Here is a 20997-nt window from a genome sequence, read left to right on the forward strand (position 1 = left end):
CCATAGTAGTAGTTCGGATGTCCGATGCTTGGAATCTAAACGATCCGTCAACCCGCAATATGTACTTGACAACCCTTGAACCACAGACTCCGATAACATGATGTGATTGATGCGAGGATGAGAAGAAAAACGGTGGACTGCCACGGCAAGTGCATGCGTGCACTGTAAACGCCCATTCGATTCGATTCCCTTACCGACCCAAACCTTTGCTCAACTTTGGTGCTGGCGTCCTCGTCCAACTATTTGCATTGTCAGCCTACCCACTACGAGGAAATGCAGAGACAGCAAGGCAAGACGTACATGCGGACGGTTCGATCGTCTCCCGCTGAAGCAAAAATGTTAGGATCCTTGGGGTGCCACGCAACCGAATTTACACATCCTGTACGATGTGCTTCGAGTGCTTCAACCAGGTGGCCGTTTGAACGCCAGACATAAACCTTTGAATCTGTGTCTCAAATATTAGCAACAAGATGCTTGTCTCAGTAGACCTTTCACCTCACCTTCGCTACCGCTCACCACGAAGGCTTCCCGAGCGCCCCCGAAAGTACTCCTAATGATGAACTGCGTCTGCTTTTGGCCCTCGTATCTTTGCAAAAGCTCGCCACTGTCGATGTCCATCAAACAGATCTTGCTTTCATTCATACTGACAAGCATTCGTTGGGAGTCTTGGCTGATGCTCAGGGACGTCAACTTGACATCCTGCATTTCAAACTCACAAATCCTTTCGCGGGTGATGAAATCGTACACCATGATGTGATGATCAAGGAGCACCACCAGGCGTTGGCCGTCGGGGGAGATGCCGACATCGTGCACTCGCATCGCGTAGCCGCGTTCGCGTTCGCTACCGTCCTCTTTCCATGTGTGGACTTTGTCGCCGTTGACGGTCCACTGGCAAAGCCCAGCTGCCGTATCTTGAGAACCGGTGACGAATGTCTCGCCATTGGGCGCCCAAGCAGCAGATGTGACGGGATAATCGAATGCTTGATCAAGACTTTTAAGGAGCTCCCCAGTCTACCGTCCGTTAGTCACAGTTTTAATCAATCAACACAAGCGCCGCTTACCGTCATATCCCAGAGTCTGGCGGAGTTGTCTTGGCTGCAGCTCACCAATCTAGTGTCATCGGGGCTCCACGCCAGATAACACACGCCATTTTCGTGATCCTCAAGCGTAAAGCGTCGTTGATAGTTGTTCGTATCGTAGACGTTGATCCTTTGGTCTTTACCTGTCGTAGCTAACATTGTTCCATCGTTGGAGAACCGCAAGAACCAAACCTCATCAATATGATGGCGAAGCTCGAGGGCCGTCTTAAGGGGGAAATTGTCGCGTTCGCACATATGATCCAGGTACAAAGACGGAGACACTGCAGTATTATGGTAAAGGCAGTTGGAGATCCAATTCTGCTTGACCTGGTCTAGTAACACTGCGAGTCGATGTTCCGGGATCATAATATTAGGCGATATTGACCCTGCATGGGGATTAGTTTATTGCATCATTGATCTATCTCTGAATAAGGTTTTTGGGCGAACAAGCTTACTTGAGAGTTCCGACAGAAGTTGATTCCGGGATCCTCCTTCTGCACCATCCCACTGGGCCTGGTACCGCACATCCTCAGCGGAATCGCACATCATGAGACTGTTATGTATGAGTTGCCGTAGTCAATAGCTGCATGGGAGAAAGGGACATACCTTGACAGATAATGGAGTCTGTTAACATCGTGGTGTAAAGGCGTCAATTCCTGACGGAGCACCATAAGAGCAGCGCCGAGGTCGCGTCCTTCGAGTAGCTCAAGGTACTTTTGCTGCCGCATCGCAAACCTCATCTCGTCTTTGTCCGCTCCCTCCGCAAGGGGGAGACCGCGCGTATCTCCACCCAGTGTCCATGAAGACCTACCCGACCTGTCAGGCGTCTTGCGGTATCCGTAGGCACCATCGCCTATGCCCACTCCGCCTCCGTCTTCATATGCCGTGCCAAACAACAGCGACTCTGCCTTTGCCCAGTCACCCTGAAGCACAGCATCCCGGAAGGCAGCTACCGTAGGGCCTTCGAGGTCGTAACCGCTTTCCTGACTGAGTGCTTCCGCAGCGGTGTTGTAGCCGAGGTCCGCCAGGCCTTGTATGAGTATCCGCGTCACCTCCTCCCGGTCGTGGCCGAAGAATGTGACTTCGGTGGGCTGTCGGGTGCCATTCGCCGAGGGGCCAGCGTTCTCGGGAGTCGTGTATCCATCGCCGTTGGCGACTTTGCGTGAGAAGCCGTTGGAGCCGTTGGAGAAAGCTCGCGAGGGAGACGGCGCTTCATTGCCAAAGCGCATGGTGTGTCGTCTGCGCTTCGGGCTATGGAGAAGGTGAGACGAGCTTTCGGACGAGCTGCGCGGGCGCTTGTTCGCCGATGGGGGAGAGGCAGCGGGAGGCCGGGAGCTTTCGTCTGCCAGTTCGAGGGCTTCTGGGGGTTATGCGCGGCGGTGCAGGGTGGTTGCGGCAGCGGGGTGGGCGGCGAGAGGGGGAAGCGCGGAGGTAGCGTCACAATGAGGGAGGGCGTGGATAGAGGTACCCAAGAGAAGAAGAGAGATGGGTTGCTTGCTTGCTTGAGGCAGATCACCTAATCGTCACTCGTCACGTCGCAGCATCCAACACGCGCCGCCAGCTCTCCGTCAGATGACTTGGGACTATGTATGTTCAGTTCGAGTACCTCACAGCTTCCCCCAGACGTCGACGCGCCTGCCGGTGGGGCGGCGCGATAAGGTCCATCAAGTGACACGCCTCGCCCAACGTCATTCGCTACAAATCCGCTAGACCTACTCCTACCGTCGCGTTCCCCTCGCCGCCGTGCTGTTCGAACCACTTCACCAGCTGGAACATGCTGGCCTTGGGCCGCCGGCTCAGGTCCGTGTAATTGACGTACTGCAGTCCAAAACGTGTCGACAGCCCCGACAACCACTCGAAATTGTCGACTGCCAACCGTCAGCTGAAGCTCATGCCGCCAAGCGTCCGCCTTACAGATGGCCCACCCCCATGCCCCAGTCACGTTGACCCCGTCGTAGACAATGGCCGCCAGTATGCTGTCGAGGTAGCTTTGGATGTAATCCTTGCTCACTGTCAGCACCCAACCGCCCCAAGGGAAACGCCGGGACAACGCACCGCACGCCGGAGATCCCAGAGGACCTGGTTAATGTCCGTCAATTGCGCCTCAAACGGCTCGGCAAAGCCAAACTCGCTGACCATGATCTCGTTGACGCTCGGGAAGAGATCCTTTACAATGCGGTTCAAGAACCTGCGAATGCCCATAGGCCCATCATAAAGCCACGACACTCCGGAGTCGGCCGCGGGGCCTATTGGAAATCCATTCGGAGCCGTCGAAACACTCTCAGCGCATAATGGCCAAGAGGGGTTCGAAGAATTCGAAATGCAGGCGTCCAAACCGCCCTCCACCTCGTAGGCGTAGTATGCCGAGTACCTGACCCAAGCCAGATCAGTGCTATTCCAAACCAGTGATTCTCCCGAGGTATACCACTCACCCGTCAATCGCATAAAAGTCGCATGACCCTTTCACCAGCTCCTTCTCTTCTGGTGTAAACGATGGTAAGATGTCACCCAGGATTTCTTTAAGAGACTGTGGATAGTCGCCGTCCGTCCACGGTCCCCCAAACCATCCCAAGACGAAATCGTAGTTCCTCTGGGTCGCGATCTTGTCTGCTTCTGAGCTGGAGTTTGCCTCGAAGTAGTTACCTGAGTTTTTAAAGGTAATCTTTCCTTTACCCTTAAATTCTTCATGGTACCATTTGGCCACTTTCGCGTGAGCCAGTAGTGTGTAATGCCCGCATATGAACCTTGTCGGCAATCCGCCGGTGAAGTTGTTATAAGCAGGATAATACTCCCCGGCAGGATACAAAGAATACTGCCAGTCGCAGTATTGCGGTTCGTTGATGGTAAACCAGGTCGGAACATATTCGTCGTAGCGGGAAATGATGAACTTGGCGTAGTTGAAAAAGTCATCAACAATCTGAGGAGAGGTCCACGCACCATACTCATTGAAAAGAGCAAGCGGTGTATCCCAGTGGAAAAGAGTAATGGCAGGCTCGATCCCGGCGTTGACAAGCTCGGCTATAACATCATCATAATGCTTTACCCCGGCTTCATTTACTGGACCTTTACCAAAGGGAAATATGCGCGGCCAACTGAAACTAGGGCTAAAAGCAGGAACACCCAACCCTTTTAGCCGGGCAATGTCTTGCTTGTAAAGCCAGTAGTGGCTAGCTAGGACGTCACCAGTAGTGTTGTCGGACACAAAATTGGTATACCGGTGAGACAGCAGATCCCAAATCGAGGGACCTTTGCCTTCGTCTTTAGCTGCGCCTTCTATCTGATATGAGGAAGACGACACGCCCCACTTGAAGCCTGCTGGAAGTTTCGCATCGGTCAGATTATTGTCGTAGCTCGGCACGAGCCCGTGATAGGCTCCCGGTTGAGGGTATGTTGAAGGTTCGGCTGTCGGAGACACTGTGGTGGTAACCGGTCCAACGGACACTGGGCCGACCTGGTTCCAGAGAAATGCCAGCGCCTGGTCAGAGTAGTCGTTATTGGGCCTACTCGTGAAGGAGAGGTTCGACGCATTGTATGTCTTTGTGGCATAGTCAGCAGGCGTGCAATACTGAAGGCCATGAGATGCCGATGATTGGGCACTGGCAATTGCTGTTAATGCCAGGAGAACAGAAAGAGGAGGGTAATGCATTTGAAGACCAGATCTGACAATCAAACTAAACAACTCCTGCAGTGTAGATGAAGAAAATCGAAGCAATTTATATATGACTATCTTGGCATCATGCCATCAGCGTGACGCGGAATATTGCACCCAAAGCGGGGAAGGGCGTTCAAGATACCAAGCAAACAGTAATGATTCCGTGCGGCCATGAAAAGACCGGAGATCTGGTACCTACGCAGGCGTGGAGGTGGGTCTCCGTCGGGAAAATGAAGAGTTGGCGGGAGGGGTTGGTCACGCACAATGACGATAACATGCATCAAATGCTCAGCACCAATTTTCTTCCGTTCATAGAGTTTACCACCTCTTTTTGGGTCCATTCCTTTTCTTTAAAAAATAAAGCAAGCCTTGAGGTGCTCAGTTGCGGGGCCGTAAGACCACACGGACGATTGCTTCCGTGTCTGAACTGGCCCAATGCCGGAGTAACTTCCCAGCCGGCCTGCGATCGACAGCCTCATAGAGAATCATGAAATGCTGCTTGAATGAAACCAAAAACTCAATCGTTCGCTTGGTGAGTATGGATATGGCCGAGGGCCCCGGATAGTTGCCCACCCTACGTGATAGTATACCTGCAAAACTATATAATATACTCTATACTCTTAGATAGTTTATATCTTTATCGCTTTATCAGTACCTTTAAACCCTTTAAAATATTTTATTTTTATACCCTTATAGTATACTCTAGAACACGTATATATCTATACTTCTATACCCTTATGGTATCTCTAGACTCATATATACTTTTACGATTATATCTTTTTAAGTACTATTATACCTTATATCTTTTAATTTTTAGGTAGTTATATAGTGTTCACTAGCCGTAGCATAATAATTCAATTATAACTAATCAAGGAATACTCTATAGGTATCGTAGATCTTACTTGTTATGTAGTTGAGGAGTGGGCAAAATATCTAGAAAAGGTGGGCAAATTATCCGTGACCACTGCCCAGAATACCAAAACAATTTCAAACAACTCTAACAATAAACGGCACTTAAGTCTAGAGTTTTCATTTGCCCAGTAGGGCTGTGTACAGTTTTGCAATAGATATCTACGGTGCTTGCAATCCGCTAATATGCTTCCTTGTGTTCAAACAGCGACGTCGGTAGCGCCCTGTTGCACACCGGCTGCTTGAACCTTTTCGCTATAGACGCCGGGTGCCGGCCTACTGTCGTATATACCTCTCGCAGCATCCTCGCGACGCTTGTAATAGACGTATTCAATGTAAAACGCATGAACATGGCCCGGGAGGAAGCTGTGATCGTTTATAAGCATGCGTCACGTGTAAATACAAAAATGGTAAGACATGCCCGAGGATGGTGAGACATAAGTTAATACAAAAATCAGTCCCGCATCCAGCAACTATTAGGACACCGACGGGTGGGACTGTTGGTATAGCTCCTGGTCAGTCATATCCTCTGTGAGTCAGCTGTGAAACAAGAGTGCTTACAAAAGAGAGTGATGAGGACGATTAAGATTGCGCTCGCCGACATTCTGTAAAATGTCCTTGCCACTTGTGTTTTGATGGTAAAGGTTGGACAATGTAGGTTAAACCGTTCGATGAGATGTAGTGAGAGCGAAGAGAGTGGTTTATATGTGTAGCTGGTGGATTGTCTGGTTCCTTGGATCCGTGCGAGGGGCGGCGCGTAATAGTGTACTTGCCACGCGAACGACAGTTGGGGCTGTGCCAATGAAGTGTCACCGGTGATGATAAAAGTGGCGCAAATCAAGGCATTCGCAGTCGCACCGTTTAGTCGCCCAAGAGTCCTGGCGGCTCAGCAATAGGCACAGACGGAAAGTTATGTTATACTACGCTTTCTCGTCATTCAGTCGAGACTTAAAATAATGATGTTCTTGCAAAACTCGACGGACGGCGAATCCTGTGACAGCACAACACCCAAGGATTACAAGGCTAGCAACCGAGCCTGTCAGTCATTTGTGATCCACCCTGTGGCATTCAGATCCATAAGAAGCCTCCTCTTTCTCCTTGCACACGCCCTTTTCGTTTGCCCACTCGGTCTCTTCCCACAAAAAGGCTTTCTCGTAGGCTTCTTCGTCGCCCCGTTCATCGGTGGTCTGTCTGACAGAATTTCCATGAAGGTTTACCACACCCTTCTTTAGGCACATGGCATCGTGCCACTCTTTAATGTCAGCCTGTTGTTTGGCGGCCCGGCTGTACGTTAGAGAGCAACCGTGTTCTTGGAGCCCATGGCCATCTTCGCGCTTGATCCTGGTAATGAACTCTGTGTCACTCAACCCTGACCCTGGGGAGCTCACCACCGAATCAATTCTTGGTACAATATCAGCATAGGGGCTGCGGGACCGATTGAGTATTGAGGACACAGTTCGTAGAGCAGAAACCCCAAGACTGCTAGATGGAGTTTCGGGGGAATCAAAGTTAAACAGATCCCAAGGCTTGCGGAATGATGTGTCGGTAAGCTGATCGGAAGGTGGTTTTGTAGGAGTTAGACAAGCAGCGACAACATCGCTACGTTGTCCGCAGGCCATGTCAAAGTTTCGACACACTGGTTTCCGAGAAGTCGGAGAGTTGATAAGTCGGTCTTCAGCCCTGTGTTTACCTTTGTCGCCAAAATGGCTGCTTTTCATCTCCAAAGGTGCCTCGGGACTGCTTGAGCCCCAGGATCGTTGTACACTCGGCTGCACCACATGGTCCATTTCTTCGTTACAGGTGTCTGCTGGAGTTGATCGTTGGGATAAGCTGTCGGATGGGGGTTTGAACCTATCTAGTGGTACAGGGGTGTCCCACCAGTTACTCCATGCCGGAACATTCTTGCCCCAGCCAGCATGTTGAGTTAAATGCGTGGACCCTGACGATCTGTTTTCCGTTAAAAGACTTGTATTCTTCGTTTGATCTGGTTGCCAGTTGGCCCAAAATGACGTCCTCGGCACTTCGGTCAGTTGCGTCCGGGATTTGTCACGAGAGGAGGCGCCTAATCGAATTACGGAGTCACTGCACGTTCCTTGGAATGATCTTACTGTTGAGGGAGAACACTCTTGTGGAGATCGTGCTACTGGATCCGGCGAGCGTACGACTCCGGCGAGTGCATGGACTCCAATGTTGGTAGACTCTGTATTCAACAGTGGCTCTCCCCAGAACTTGGAAGTGTAGTCAAGTGCGCAGCTTTCGATATCGGCTTTTTGGGGAGCGGAAGACAAAATTTCATCGGCCGACTCGGTTGAAACCAGCTTGTTTGAAATCGTATCCTTCACCGCAGGGGATTTCGTAGCTCTTTTGTTCCCCCGCATCAAGTGTGACAAGTCCGACAAAGAACTGGGCATACCGGACTTAACTTGCCCTTTGTGGGAGTCAGGCGGGTTGGGCCAATTGTAATGTTCCAGATGTAGTAAACTGTCAAATGGAGAGGCAGTTGCCACTTTCGAAAGCAGTTCTGTATCTTGAACTTGTGAAAGAGCATTCCAAGGCTTCGAATGGGCATAACGTTGAGGGCTGGAAGAGGGTTTCTGGCTTTCTATAAGTGGTGAAGGCCTGGAACAAGGGGTGAGGGGCTCCGGCTTCTGAGGTTGTCTATGTCCAGAAGCCACACTCATCGCTGTCTTAGGTGTAGTGGTAGTATGAGCTCTGTGTATCACTAGCTGGATTTGGACACGTAACTGCCGTTCGTACCGAACAATACCTGGAAAGAGCCTAGAAGCCACAGAAGCAATATCGAGAGGAGTCTGATGGATTCTTGCATGTTGATGATGGTCGTGTGTAGGTGTGGTTGCTTCTGAGGTGGGAGAAGGTACGCATCCTTGAAATCCTTCAATCGGCTGCTGCCAACTGAAGTTGATGCAATCCGAAGCAAGGTAATACTCCGGCCGTGTGAGGTGAGAATGGTATCGTGAATCGAGTAATGGCTCCGTGTAACGGGGGATAACGTGGTAATCCGATCCTTCTGTGGCAAAAGCTTGGAGATGATCGAACTTCATCGATGGACCACGCCACTTGACAGTCCCAGTGATTGCCGGTTCTCCTTTAGCATTCCTCACAGCAGACAAATGTACCATTATCGTAGGATGGATGGGTGTATCCTGGAAGCAGTCCCGAGTCCTCAAAAAGTCACACAACGTATTGTGTAGGTCGCCACTAGAAGAGAACCAACAGTGCTGCATTCCATGGCGTTTGTATAGCTCGAGCATGCCATTTATAACATCCTGGATATTAACGGGGAACGATTTACTGCCGAGGCTATTGACAAAGTCGCAGATGCGAAGATCAAGACTGGTGTCATGACGTCCTGTGGCAATTCATCAGCGCCCAGCTAGCTTTTCATTGTCCGATTTACTCCGCGAGCATCGAACTGCACACAGACAAGGTGTTTGCTTTTCAAAAAGAGACAGGTTCATGGCTTACCTCCGATATATTTGTCCATGTTGTCGATGATTTCCATCACACGGTTGGAGATAAGATATTCGAGGACTGCCGCGAACATCTCTTCCCAGAACTCGAGCTCTCGTGCCTGACAGGTAGAAAGGTTCTTCCAAGTAGAAATCACATCGAGATACCGGGCGAAATGACAATTGGTTTCATGCGAAGGATCGGGGCTGTCATATCGATGGAAGGCAGGGATGTACAGGTCCAACGCTGATTGCCTTGTAGGGAAGGCATCCGACATCAAGCGGAAATGCAATCGTCGTTGAGATCTCGGTTCGCCTGTTAGGTTCTTGAGCTTTGCCAGTTCAACGCCGTACAGTGGAGTCTCGCGGTCCATGCTGAGTGCTGTAGCACCGTTAGAATTAGACCCATCCTAAACAACGACATCGTGTGGATGGAGAGAAACTGCATATTGGATTGAAGCACTTACGACAGCTGCTTTTGTTATGGAATGATAAACCGAAGCCAAGCTGAGATGCTAAATGGGTCACGGAATGAGCATCCAAAAGGCCTCGCTGAAGTTGTTGACGCAGAGTCAAATATGAACAGGAAGGCAGAAGGTTATCCAGATTCTCCATCTGTATCCAAAAGCAGCAGCGACCACAAGCTCCGAATGGGTTTGGGAAGGTGCGCTCTAGACGGCATCCATGCTTGCTCTGGTTGTAAGCTGCTCGTTCTTGTTGCCCAATTTAGAAATCTGCAGGAACACGTCGACCCCATATCCCTCCAAACTATGCAGTTCAAGGCTGCCAGCCCAATATTCTGCATATATCCTGCTCATAGGCAATCCGATGCCCAGCCGCAAATCAGGAGGTCTGCTCGTCAAGGTAGTCAAGGATTTATCCAAGCTACGATCGTCGACCTTTAGAGGTTTTACTTCTTGCGTTGTGGCTGCCAGTTTCGGGACCCTTTGGAGGTTTTCGAGCCGAATTTTGCGTCGTGGCCCCTTGCTGAATGACCAAAGATACGGTAGGACCTCTTTGGGCACACCCCCACCCTGGTCGGAGATTCGGATGATAACATGCTGTTGTGTTTCGCATATTAAAACCTCAATTGGAGGAGGCGCTGTCCGCCTTTGCTCGATGACGGCCTGGATTGAGTTCCGTAGGAGTTCGCCGACAATGTATTCCAGATGGCTCAATATGTACGGGAACGTAGCATGTGTATGCCCTTCAATCTTGACTTCTGGAAGTTGGGTGGACGAGCCGTAAGTCTGGAGCATCAACTCTTTGGTTGCGTTTGCACATTGCTCGACTATTTCTTTCGCATTGCACTTGAGAAATATCTCCCCAACCGAGTCCATATTGGGGTCCAACTGTGAACTTGCCTCTGGGAAGTGCCAGGGGGAATGGAATGTTTCGGTCAGTGCAAGATGCTGCTCAGCGATAGTGCGTCGCGATATCCGCTGCACCACGTCAGCGCAAACAACGGAATAAGCAGCATTTCCGGATTTCTTACAGATCGCAGCAGAGTCGTCATGAATTTATCGGTCTCCTCCGGCTTCATGGAACCCTGGACCTCCAGTACTCCTATGGCTAACCGCGGTATGACGGTAAGATGCTCATTCACCGTCTCCTTTATGATTTGACACAAGTGGTCGTTGTCTTCCAACGTCTTTATCTCGGGCACCCGGCGGTATCTCTCAAACGCGCGATAGTAAAGCTCGTAGACATGGGAAAGGTGCGGATTTGTGACAACGGCATAGGGCAAAGTCTGCATGTCACGAAGACGGTGGGCGATCCTGAGCTTCTGGTCAGCTTTGGAGAGGCGGCATGGAAGGGCTGGTGCAGCAGCGAATACCGGGTGGGGAGCTCTGTCCGTACATAGTTGGCAGAGCCCAGGAGCCTTGTCTCGGTCAAGCGTGCGCCGAAGAAGGTCAATTGGCGTAAGCTGATGGGACGGGCCTCTCGCCGCACCCATCTTGGACTCGTCAGTCGTGCAATTGCGGCGGCGGGGAGGTTAACACGTACTCATCCAGGACGGATGATGGTCGCCATGGCGGGGCGCTGGACGTAGCGTAGGAACGCGGAGGGGCAAGACGCAAGGGCAAGTGGGAGAGGGCCCTGCGGCCGCAAGTCATGTCTGGTTGGACAAATTGATGGCAGCTGTCTGCAGCACGGGAGAAGGGTGTCAAGTGCAAGTGCAAGCAAGACAGCAGGACAGACGTCAAGGGCCGCGGACGTGAGGATCATGCCACGCGCATGTACCGATATTCATGTCACAGGATCCAGTGAAGCTTGCTGACTCGCCCAGGCAAGGCACGCCCATATCAGGGCGCCATTGGCTGACATCAGACATTCACAGCTGTCTGTAGCATGCCAAACTGCATCTGAAGTCCTGTAAGCCACCCTGTCCCGCCTCTACTGCCCGTGTCCCAACTGCCCGCGCCTCGGCCATCTCCCGGCTCTGCGTCAGACAAAGGCCCTTCGTCATTGTGTTCCCCGCCACCATTTAGCGAGCCAGCAGGTGCGCGGCTCGAACTTACACCTGGTGCGCAGCGTCGCTCTTGGGTGAAACAACGACTCTTTACAGCTTGCGCCGTCCGTCCGCTCGCTCCTGCTCGGATAGAGCCCACCGTCCAACCGCCGCAGCGCTCACTGCCTCCTCGACTGCTCCTCCGTCGACGCCACCTTCACCATGGACCAGGTAAGCTAAGCTCCGGCGCCCCGACTCTGGCAGCAGCTGGCTGACTTGTGCGCCTGTCCAGCTCGGCAGCGACATGCTCGTCGAGCCCGACTACGATGAGAAGCAAGACGTCGCCATCATTTCCACCGACGACACCATGGACGAGGCCGAGGCGGAGCCCGCTCCTCGCGCGGATGACTTTGAAGCCATGAAGAAACGCTGCATGCCGGAACTACCGGACCTCGAGACTGAGGCCGAGGCCGTACATACTTGGGAGATCCAAGAATGGAGGACCATGTCCCGGCGCGAGCATGGCCCTGTCTTTAAGTGCGCTGGCCACCCGTGGAGGATATTGTTCTTCCCATTCGGTAACAACACCGATCATGCCTCCTTCTATCTTGAGCAGGGCTTCGAGGACAAGCCGCCCGAGGATTGGTACGCTTGTGTGCAGTTCATGCTGGTTCTCTGGAACGCCAACGACCCTACTATACACGTTTCGCATACGGCCACCCACCGATTCACGGCGGACGAAGGCGACTGGGGCTTTACCCGATTTGCGGAGCTGCGCAAACTGTTCGCCGCGCACTGGGAAGACCGTGATAGACCGCTCGTGGAAGGCAACTCGGCCAAGGTCACTGCGTACGTTCGGGTCATCAAAGACCCCACTGGTGTTTTATGGCACAACTTCATAAAGTAAGTTTGCCAGCAGACAACCCATCGGAATCGACACTTACAACCTCAGCTACGATTCGAAGAAAGAAACTGGCATGGTCGGCCTAAAGAACCAGGGCGCAACCTGCTATCTCAACTCTCTCCTCCAATCACTTTACTTTACTAACGCCTTCCGGAAGGTAAGCTCACCCTTGTCCTTCAATGTGAACTCCAACTTATAGAATTAGGCCGTCTATCAAATACCTACGGAACAAGAAGCAGATATACGAACGAACAGCGCATATGCTCTGCAGAGACTCTTTTACCAGTTGCAAACCAGCAACTACGCCGTATCCACGAATGAGCTTACAAGTTCATTTGGTTGGGACTCCAGGCAGATTTTTGAGCAGCAGGATGTCCAAGAGCTTTCCAGGATATTGATGGAGCGAATGGAAGAGAAGATGAAGGGGACCGAAGCGGAGACTGCGCTGCCAGACATGTTTGTGGGCAAGATGAAAACGTACATCTCTTGCATCAACGTTCCCTACGAGTCATCACGAATCGAGGATTTCTGGGACGTGCAGCTCAATGTCAGCGGTAACAAGAACCTGGACGACAGCTTCAAGGATTATGTCCAGGTTGAGACCATGGATGGCGAAAACAAATACTTTGCGGAAGGCTATGGTTTGCAAGATGCAAAGAAAGGTGTCATTTTCGAAAGCTTCCCGCAAGTTCTTCACCTCCAGTTGAAAAGGTTCGAGTACGATTTCAACCGGGACGCCATGATGAAAGTCAATGATCGATACGAGTTTCCTGAGGTCTGGGATGCGTCCCCTTATCTTTCCGAGGGGGCGGACCGATCTGAACCTTACATTTACCGTTTACATGGCGTCCTAGTCCACAGCGGCGATCTGAACGCTGGCCATTACTATGCCTTCCTCAAGCCAACCAAGGATGGCGACTATTACAAGTTTGACGACGACAGAGTCACACGTGCCACGATACGGGAAGCGCTGGAGGAGAACTTTGGAGGAGACTACACAAACTTGGTCAATGGCAATAGCCAGCAGAGGAACCCGTATACTCGCACCTGGTCGACCAAACGATCAATGAGCGCATACATGTTGGTGTACATTCGGGAGAGTCGGTTGGACAACATTTTACTGGGAGACGATGGTGTCCAACCGCCAGCTTTCATAGGTAAGAAAGTTGGATTCGACTAAACCATGTGTAATAAGCTAACTGCTAGTAGCCGAGAGGTTTGCGGAAGAACGGGCGGCAATTGAAAAGAGGAGAAAGGAGAGGGAAGAAATGCATCTCTATCTCCATGTCTCTGTCGCCATGGAAAAGAATTTTGTCGCCCATCAAGGCTTCGACATTGTGCCATGGACCAAAGATGCCGAGGGCAGTGACGCGTGTCCTAAGACATACAAAGTGTTGAGGGCAACAACCATGACCGATTTCACAAAGATGGTTGCGGAAGATATGGGCTGTGAGCCGGAATCCTTGCGTCCCTGGGCTATGGTTAACCGTCAAAACGGAACTGTCCGTCCCGATGCGACAATATCATTTCCAGACATGACAGTTGAGGAGGCTTCCATCAAATTTGGCACAAAATCCGGAAACTTCAAGATTTGGATGGAGCAGTCAGAAAGCAAGGACTCAGAAGGCAAAGCCGTATTCCGCGATGCCAGTGTCGACATGCACGGCATTTCCAATAACCGGCCGATCATGCTCTTCCTCAAGTACTTCAACGCGGAGGAACAGACACTCTTCGGTATGGGTAGCTTCTATGCGGGTTGGCAGGACAAAGTGACGGATATTTCCCCTCAACTCTTGAAAATACTCAACTTGCCAGCAGGCACTGGGTTAAAACTGTTCGAGGTAGGCGCTTTTCCCCATGTCTAAGTGTAATGAGGTTCTAACTTTCTAAACAGGAAATCAAGTCCAACATGATTGAGCAGATGAAACCAAAGGTGACGCTCTCATCCTCGGAGCTGCAAGATGGTGATATCATCACTGTCCAAAAATCCTTGTCGGAAAAAGAGTAAGGAGTTACACGACACCACGTCAGTTTTCAACTAATGCGTTGACAGGGCTTCGGCTATCTCTGCAACGGGTCGCTACACTGACGTGAGAGAATTCTACGATTACCTTTTGAACAGAATTCGTGTGCAGTTCGCCGCCAAGTATCCTGTCGATGGGGAGGACAACCAGTTCTTCTTGTGGCTTAGTAAGAAGATGACTTATGATCAGTTTGCTGCTAAAGTAGGCGAACATCTCGGTGTGGAACCAACTCATCTCCGGTTTACTACTGTCAATCCGAACACCGGGAGAGCGAAAATTCCCGTCAAACGCCAACAGAATCAAACCTTGAGCATAATCTTGAACCCCAACAACTACAACTACGGAGGCGGTCAGCAGCGCAACGATGCGTTGTACTACGAAATTCTGGAGTACAGCCTGGCTGAATTGGAGCAGATGAGGAACTTGAAGGTTACATGGCTGCCGGATGGTGTTGCCAAAGAGGTTTGTTACTATTGCAGTCGAACCACAAGCATTTGCTAAACAATTTGCAGGAGCCTTTTGAAATTCTTGTTGCAAAGAATGGCACTATGAATGACCTCATCAAGGGCCTCCAAAAGAAAGCCGGCTTTGATAACGCCACATCTGATAAGGTGCGACTATATGATGGTAGCAGTGGCCGCTGGCGAAAGGAAATTCCCAGAGAAACTGGGTGCTTGAGCATAAACGAATATGCGAACCTCTTCGCAGAACAGATACCCGAGGAAGAGGAAAGCATCGACCGAGATGCTGGGGAAGATCTCGTTTCTTGTTTCCATTTCGACAAAGACGCAAGCAAGCCCTATGGTGTTCCTTTCTTGTTTGTGGTGAAACCCGTAAGTTACTCTGTCACGACTGACGATTCTCTCGCTCACATTGAAGCAGGGCGAGCCTTTCAAGGAAACAAGAGAGCGGCTTTCGAAGCGCACAGGTATCAAAGGCAAGCAGCTCGAGAAGATCAAGTTTGCACTGGTGGTCGGCAACCAGGGCTACGCAAAGACTGAGTACATTGAGGATGGTTAGTGTTCCCGGAACTCAACAAGAATAACCAACAACTGACGTTCGTCTAAGACGAGGTACTCGCCGACAAAATTAGCCAAAATTCGGAGGAGACGCACCTTGGCCTTGACCACGTCAACAAAGCACGCAATGCCTGGGCCAAGGCCGACTCGATTTTCATCAAGTAAAGGGGTTTTGTTGCATTAGTCGGGTCGTTGCATGGCTGGGTTGACTGGTGGAATTGAGTTAGCGACCTGTGCATAGAAGACCGGCGTCTGTTATTCCCTTTTGCCTTTGACACCATGCTGCTAGACATGGCGAGAGAAGAAATTGTACAACCAACCGTGTAGCTGGTAATTAGTTCAACTTCAGTTGCTGATGGAGGTTCCCGTCCTGATGGTAAACGTGGCCGATGTTTATCCGGGATCCTCCCTGGGTTTCGGCGTCAGTTCGTACGCGACAGGTAGACAATCCCGCCAGCAACAGACCACCCGCACGCCGCCCGAAATGCACGCCGCATTACTGCTTTATTGCCTGGTGGCTCTCTTCGCCACGGCCGTTTCATCGACCGCCCTCACCTACAGGCTGCTTGCCAACGAGAAGTCGTGCTTCTTCACCCATGTTGAGCAGAAGGGCTTAAAGGTGGCCTTCTACTTCGCCGTGCGTCTCCTGTCACCGTGGCCGGAGCTTATAATTGACGACGCTCTGTACAGGTTCAATCCGGTGGCAGCTTCGATGTTGACTATACCGTTGTCGGCCCCAATGAGCGCGTCATAATGGAGGGTTCGAAGGAAAGGCAGGGTGACTTTGTCTTCACGGCGAACGACCAGGGAGAATACCGCTTCTGCTTCAACAACGAAATGTCCACCTTTGCCGAGAAGATCGTCGACTTCGAGATTGCGGTATGCACTCCCCTTTGACCGTGTTTCCGACCAGCCTTGAAGCTGCGCGCAAGAATGAATGCCGCTGATGCCCCATTCTCTAGGTCGAGAACGAGGAGGCCCGCGCAAAGCTGCCCAGCAAGCAAGGCACCACCCCCGAACAGACCTCGGTCCTCGAAGAGTCGATCCTCAAGCTCTCCTCTCAGCTCTCCACCATCAACCGTAACCAGAAGTACTTCCGCACCCGTGAGAACCGCAACTTCAGCACCGTGCGCAGCACCGAGAGGCGGATTTTCAACTTCAGCATCATCGAGGGCGTCATGATGGTCACAATGGCGGGCTTGCAGGTCTTCATTGTGCGCTTCTTCTTCCAGGGCGCTAGGAAGGGTAAGTTACCACTGGGCTTGTTTTAGGCGGTTTGAAAAACTGCTAACACCTTGTAGGTTATGTGTAAATGAAGCAATGACAGCCATGCGACATTCACGCGCAGATGTAGATCAAGCAGATCATTTACACCTTTTTCGTTGAAGCAGAGCATGCTTCAAACAGCACAGACGTTAATTTCTTGAACATACTTGAATGTTACTGATCCGCTTGGTCGACATAACGTCCGTCACCGTGAAGCGAGATTCACCTTGAAGCAAGATGGTGATACTTGTACGAAGTAGAAGAAGAGACCCAGCTACGATGTATAGAGTATGCTCTAAGACCTTTGCACCTATACCCAGGACTCGGGCTGTGAGCTAGGCAAGGAGTAGTCTGTAGGGACTGCTTGTATCGTCCCTTGTCTCGCTAGAAGGTGGATCTCGGTTCGCGATGACGGACGTTACGCTGCTTGAATCTCACCATCATTTTTTATATAGGTTTTGGGATGTACAAAACCTGCACGTTAGTATACCCGTGCAACGCCTCTCGTCCCCCTTCAAAGCCTAAACCGGATTGCTTCCAACCCCCAAAAGGCATAGCCATGCTTGTTTTGGCGACCTCATTGATCCAGACAAGGCCTGTCTCGAGCTGCCGCGCGATGCGCTCTGCTCGCGTAATGTCGCTGGAGAAAACGCTGCCAGTAAGGCCAACATCCACCGAATTGGCACGCTCGATAACTTCGTCTTCATCCTTCCAATGCAAGACAGGAAAGATGGGTCCTAGCAACCCTCATTAGTACTCGGGTCAAATCAAATATGGGTTGACTTACCGAAAGGTTCTTCTTGTACAATCCTGGACTTATGGGGAGGATTGTCAATAACAGCCGGCTCGATGAAAAATCCTGTACTCTCTTTGACCTCTCCCCCAAGCGCGAACTTGTGTCCCTGCTGAATGCTGTCTTTATAGTATTCGAGCACCTTTTTGTACTGCATTTCGTTCTGGATTGGCCCGAGCGCGTCACCTTTGCTGGTGGTGTCGCCAATCTGAAGGGTTTTTACGGCTTCGACGAGAGCCTCGAGGAACTTGTCATAGATGTCGTCGTGCACATAAACGCGTTTGGCGGCAAGGCAGGCCTAGAGAAGTCTTCAGTGTGGGTTATGGACAACAGCAGAGCTCAACATACCATGCCTGTGTTATACAAAGCACCTTGTGCCACTCCATGGGCTGCTTCAGAGATATTGACGTCCGGGCAAACAATACAAGCATCGTTACCGCCAAGTTCGAGGGTAACGCGTTTCATGGTGTCGGCAGCCCCTTTCACGACTTTCTTGCCCGTGGGGCAAGAGCCTGTGAAGCTGATCTTTTGAATACCAGGATGTTTCACCATCCATGGACCGAGCTGGTCATCACCACCAAGGACCTGAACCACGCCTGGTGGGAATATAGACTGCGCAATCTCAACCAGCTTCAAGCCCGAGTACGGCGTGTAGGGCGAGGGCTTAACGATGATGCAGTTACCCGCCATCAATGCCGGTGCAATCTTTTGGACCGCGAGACCCAGTGGCACTGGAACAGGATATTAATATCGCCCTCTTAAAGATGCGTTGCTAGGGAAGCTTACAGTTCCACGGGCAAATGGCACCGACAACACCCAATGGCATGCGCCTTGTGACGAGCCTGCGGTTCGTCTCGACTTCATCTATGACCTCCTCATCCAAGGTCAGACCGGCGACATTCTGGAGCATGTAACCGGCAATTGTTGTCTCATAGAATGCATTGGGTCTCCGAACCTCTTTTGTCAAGAGCTGGCCCAACTCAGATTGGTAATTGATCAGTGCCGCAGCTAAGTCTTTGAGGAGCTTGCTACGGTCTTGTATGGGCGTTTTGCTCCATGTTTTGAATGCAGCTTGAGCAGCCCTGACTGCGTCGTCCAAATCGTCCTGGGTCGCGACGGGCGCTTCCCATAGCGGCTCTTTGGTCGCCGGGTCGACGCTGTGATAGGTCTTCTCAGAGCCTCGAAGCTGGCCGTTCACGATGTTGTGAAAGGCCGTGAAGTCGATTTTTGGAGTAGCCATTTTCCCTCGGATAGGACTTGCGGGGTAGGAACAATTGTTGTAAGTGGAGCGGGGAGACTATTTATGTAAATATGTCCTGGAGCACCACCTGCCTTTTTTGGTGCTCTGCAATATACCGTCGGTTCGGATCAATGAACTCCACTTTTGCTCGTGTTCATAGCGGGATGAATTCAAGGTATGAATGAAAGCTTCGCAGCGTAGCCTAAGTTCCTTGTATTGCATTTATGGTGGTAAATGCCTTCATTTTTTGTTAGTTTTTTGGATCTTCAACTCTGCTAGGCTGTGAACGAAATAGGGTGCTTGTAAAGGCCTGGTTTATATAGAGCAAGCAAGCAGATAGGGTTGACTGCATATACTACGGCGTTACTGTAAAGCGACGTCTTACGAGATGGTAATACTTATACAGAGTAGAAGATACCTAGTTAAGAATATAGAGCCTGTGTGTGCTCTAAGATCTTTTTGCCTATACCTAGGGCTCAGACTAGGAGCTAGGTAAAGAGTACTCTATAGGGACTACTTATATCCTCTTCTATCTTACTATACTATAGATCTCGGTTCGCGGTAACGGATATTAGTATAAGGCTCCGGATAATTTACCTACCCTACGGATACTACTCTTGTATAGTTATCTAGTAGCTACCACCGGTTATACAAGAATTTATCAATTATAACTTTCTAAGAAGCACTCTATAGGTTTATAATATTTTATTCGATATTTAGTTAAGGAGGTAGTACCGACCAACATGATAAATTGCTCCTAAAGGGCGCAAAAACTTTATAGGGTCCTGATTTGATGTATTATAGCCGTATTCGAGGTTAGTGGTGTGTATCTTTATTGAATCAGCTCTATTCCGAAAGCTGCGGTTAGGAATAGCGATCGGCATTTGGCTTATGTGTAGATATGTGAATTGGTCGCATCCGCCATAAGCCACGAGCAGACAATGCAACAATAATTCAAGAGAATTCCCGGGCGAACATGTCACTGGCGTGGACAAGTTAGCTGAGGTACGATCACGTGGGTGCACTGCCAGCACCTGCCACACCGGCAGACTCCCCGCGCAACATCACGAAGCTGGTAGACCCCAGCAATGTTTTCTGCGATCTCATCGACCCTGAAAAACGTCTGGCGTACGATGAACCCTACAGAGCCCGCCCCCTACACGCCCACTGCCGATGCGGTGCACGTCGTGAGAACGCTCTTCGTACAAGGCCTCGGACTCCCTGTCGAGCTCGCGGACTTGATTATCGAAGCCGCGGGGTACTACCCTACGGTATTTAATGCGCGCTCTGAGAGCGCCACTGATGGTATGGATGTTTCGACCCGCTGGAGCCGTAGAAGCACGGTTGCCTTTCTGTATCTGATCAGTGACCCGATCCCGCGGGCCCGGGAAGGGGAGTTGGTGAAGATCAAATCGGTGAAGTTTCACACTACCAGTCGCGACCAGGGTTGGGCCTCGCAGGGGTCGTATGGTACGTTTGAAGCTTTTGCGTACCGAACGCGTGTGTCCTTGCTCGCTGACCTATAACAGGCACCTACAATGGCTCTTCTTCCTGGTTTGAGACAAGCATATTCCGGCCGGTGCCAGGCGCTCCGGACGAGCTGGACCTGGACCAGAACCGGCACAGATGCATGCAGAGCTTCTTCCACGAGCCGGAGGATGCTGCGCCGCATCTGCAGACGGCAGGCTGGAACTTTGTGGAGCACGATGGGAAGCACTTGTGGAAGGTCCAGTACAACATCGTCGCTGGCCAGTACTTCGTGGAGCATGACGTGGAATGGAGACCAAACGAAGAACCCGCCGAAGAAGTCCCCGGCAAAGGAGACGGCAAGGGATTCATAGGAGCTTTGGAACCAGGTGACCGTGTCGGCCTCTGGGCTAGGGCATTGGTAGCCGCATCCCGTCTCTACATGGAGAATCAAAGCTAACGTTATGCAGTATCCCGGATGGAGCAATAGGATCAGGGACGCGAGGATGGAAATCGCTTACTCTGTATAGCACGCTCACTCAACCTGCGAGGGGTCAAGTGAGGCGAGTACAGGAAAGTAATTATCTGGAGTAAAACACCTACAGAAAGCCTGTAATATTAATACCCGCTCAAGAGCTATTCTAGCTCTACGTTCCACAATCTTGCTACCCTGCCATGTCCGTGCACGATCTAGGTACTACCTAGCTAACAGTCATGAGGTC

The 20997-nt window shown here is 51.0% G+C and overlaps 8 protein-coding genes across 8 annotated transcripts; 3 read left to right on the forward strand and 5 right to left on the reverse strand.

Annotated features, from left to right (window-relative positions):
• Positions 1-263: 263 nt before the first annotated feature.
• K452DRAFT_327695 (glycoside hydrolase family 1 protein) lies at positions 264-4725 on the reverse strand (the record flags this gene model as incomplete). Its single annotated transcript, XM_033544937.1, has 11 exons — positions 264-445; positions 501-1011; positions 1062-1465; positions 1535-1632; positions 1686-1863; positions 1891-2330; positions 2361-2414; positions 2854-2947; positions 2994-3081; positions 3135-3450; positions 3512-4725. The coding sequence occupies 11 exons, from the start codon at positions 4723-4725 to the stop codon at positions 264-266; spliced, it is 3579 nt and encodes a 1192-aa protein (XP_033396051.1).
• Positions 4726-5739: 1014 nt separating this feature from the next.
• Positions 5740-6341, reverse strand: K452DRAFT_289083 (uncharacterized protein). The gene is made up of 3 exons (XM_033540771.1): positions 6202-6341; positions 6062-6137; positions 5740-6006 (listed from the first exon to the last, which is right to left on the reverse strand). The coding sequence occupies exons 1-3, from the start codon at positions 6242-6244 to the stop codon at positions 5841-5843; spliced, it is 285 nt and encodes a 94-aa protein (XP_033396052.1). The 5' UTR covers positions 6245-6341; the 3' UTR covers positions 5740-5840.
• Positions 6342-7157: 816 nt separating this feature from the next.
• Positions 7158-10002, reverse strand: K452DRAFT_54441 (uncharacterized protein). Its single transcript, XM_033546824.1, has 4 exons — positions 9578-10002; positions 9127-9492; positions 7519-9010; positions 7158-7444 (listed from the first exon to the last, which is right to left on the reverse strand). Coding segments are annotated over exons 1-4 (2007 nt in total). The 5' UTR covers positions 9726-10002; the 3' UTR covers positions 7158-7443.
• K452DRAFT_299694 (uncharacterized protein) lies at positions 9782-11227 on the reverse strand (the record flags this gene model as incomplete). Its single annotated transcript, XM_033542257.1, has 4 exons — positions 9782-10552; positions 10606-10888; positions 10948-11067; positions 11118-11227. The coding sequence occupies 4 exons, from the start codon at positions 11225-11227 to the stop codon at positions 9782-9784; spliced, it is 1284 nt and encodes a 427-aa protein (XP_033396054.1).
• A 231-nt stretch (positions 11228-11458) lies between these two features.
• K452DRAFT_274048 (uncharacterized protein) lies at positions 11459-15870 on the forward strand. The gene is made up of 10 exons (XM_033539173.1): positions 11459-11793; positions 11855-12465; positions 12515-12623; positions 12672-13623; positions 13676-14307; positions 14361-14470; positions 14520-14952; positions 15003-15323; positions 15373-15505; positions 15559-15870. The coding sequence occupies exons 1-10, from the start codon at positions 11785-11787 to the stop codon at positions 15672-15674; spliced, it is 3426 nt and encodes a 1141-aa protein (XP_033396055.1). The 5' UTR covers positions 11459-11784; the 3' UTR covers positions 15675-15870.
• Positions 15871-15979: 109 nt separating this feature from the next.
• K452DRAFT_289087 (uncharacterized protein) lies at positions 15980-16971 on the forward strand. Its single transcript, XM_033540772.1, has 4 exons — positions 15980-16146; positions 16200-16388; positions 16472-16754; positions 16811-16971. The coding sequence occupies exons 1-4, from the start codon at positions 15994-15996 to the stop codon at positions 16819-16821; spliced, it is 636 nt and encodes a 211-aa protein (XP_033396056.1). The 5' UTR covers positions 15980-15993; the 3' UTR covers positions 16822-16971.
• Positions 16972-17222: 251 nt separating this feature from the next.
• On the reverse strand, positions 17223-18808 carry K452DRAFT_231069 (uncharacterized protein; the record flags this gene model as incomplete). Its single annotated transcript, XM_033537136.1, has 4 exons — positions 17223-17512; positions 17563-17866; positions 17917-18299; positions 18355-18808. 4 exons carry the CDS (start codon positions 18806-18808, stop codon positions 17223-17225), a joined length of 1431 nt encoding a protein of 476 aa, XP_033396057.1.
• A 1090-nt stretch (positions 18809-19898) lies between these two features.
• Positions 19899-20931, forward strand: K452DRAFT_289088 (uncharacterized protein). The gene is made up of 3 exons (XM_033540773.1): positions 19899-20278; positions 20338-20696; positions 20746-20931. The coding sequence occupies exons 1-3, from the start codon at positions 19942-19944 to the stop codon at positions 20803-20805; spliced, it is 756 nt and encodes a 251-aa protein (XP_033396058.1). The 5' UTR covers positions 19899-19941; the 3' UTR covers positions 20806-20931.
• The last annotated feature ends 66 nt before the right edge of the window (positions 20932-20997 follow it).

The sequence above is a fragment of the Aplosporella prunicola genome (assembly GCF_010093885.1).
Source record: "Aplosporella prunicola CBS 121167 unplaced genomic scaffold K452scaffold_17, whole genome shotgun sequence".
Classification (NCBI taxonomy): Eukaryota; Fungi; Ascomycota; class Dothideomycetes; order Botryosphaeriales; family Aplosporellaceae; genus Aplosporella; species Aplosporella prunicola.

Coding starts and splice junctions, on each gene's coding strand:
- K452DRAFT_289083 (XM_033540771.1), bottom strand. CDS start 6,244: ATGTCGGCGAGCGCAATCTTAATCGTCCTCATCACTCTCTTTT. Junction 6,138..6,201: donor CGTCCTCATCACTCTCTTTT/GTAAGCACTCTT, acceptor CTATACCAACAG/TCCCACCCGTCGGTGTCCTA. Junction 6,007..6,061: donor TTATGTCTCACCATCCTCGG/GCATGTCTTACC, acceptor AAACGATCACAG/CTTCCTCCCGGGCCATGTTC.
- K452DRAFT_54441 (XM_033546824.1), bottom strand. CDS start 9,725: ATGGAGAATCTGGATAACCTTCTGCCTTCCTGTTCATATTTGACTCTG. Junction 9,493..9,577: donor CCATAACAAAAGCAGCTGTC/GTAAGTGCTTCA, acceptor ACGGTGCTACAG/CACTCAGCATGGACCGCGAG. Junction 9,011..9,126: donor CATGGACAAATATATCGGAG/GTAAGCCATGAA, acceptor GAATTGCCACAG/GACGTCATGACACCAGTCTT.
- K452DRAFT_274048 (XM_033539173.1), top strand. Junction 13,624..13,675: donor CCAACCGCCAGCTTTCATAG/GTAAGAAAGTTG, acceptor AACTGCTAGTAG/CCGAGAGGTTTGCGGAAGAA. Junction 14,953..15,002: donor CGGATGGTGTTGCCAAAGAG/GTTTGTTACTAT, acceptor AACAATTTGCAG/GAGCCTTTTGAAATTCTTGT.
- K452DRAFT_289087 (XM_033540772.1), top strand. CDS start 15,994: ATGCACGCCGCATTACTGCTTTATTGCCTGGTGGCTCTCTTCGCCACG. Junction 16,147..16,199: donor AGGTGGCCTTCTACTTCGCC/GTGCGTCTCCTG, acceptor CGCTCTGTACAG/GTTCAATCCGGTGGCAGCTT. Junction 16,389..16,471: donor TCGTCGACTTCGAGATTGCG/GTATGCACTCCC, acceptor CCCATTCTCTAG/GTCGAGAACGAGGAGGCCCG.
- K452DRAFT_289088 (XM_033540773.1), top strand. CDS start 19,942: ATGAACCCTACAGAGCCCGCCCCCTACACGCCCACTGCCGATGCGGTG. Junction 20,279..20,337: donor GGCCTCGCAGGGGTCGTATG/GTACGTTTGAAG, acceptor GACCTATAACAG/GCACCTACAATGGCTCTTCT. Junction 20,697..20,745: donor GCCTCTGGGCTAGGGCATTG/GTAGCCGCATCC, acceptor AACGTTATGCAG/TATCCCGGATGGAGCAATAG.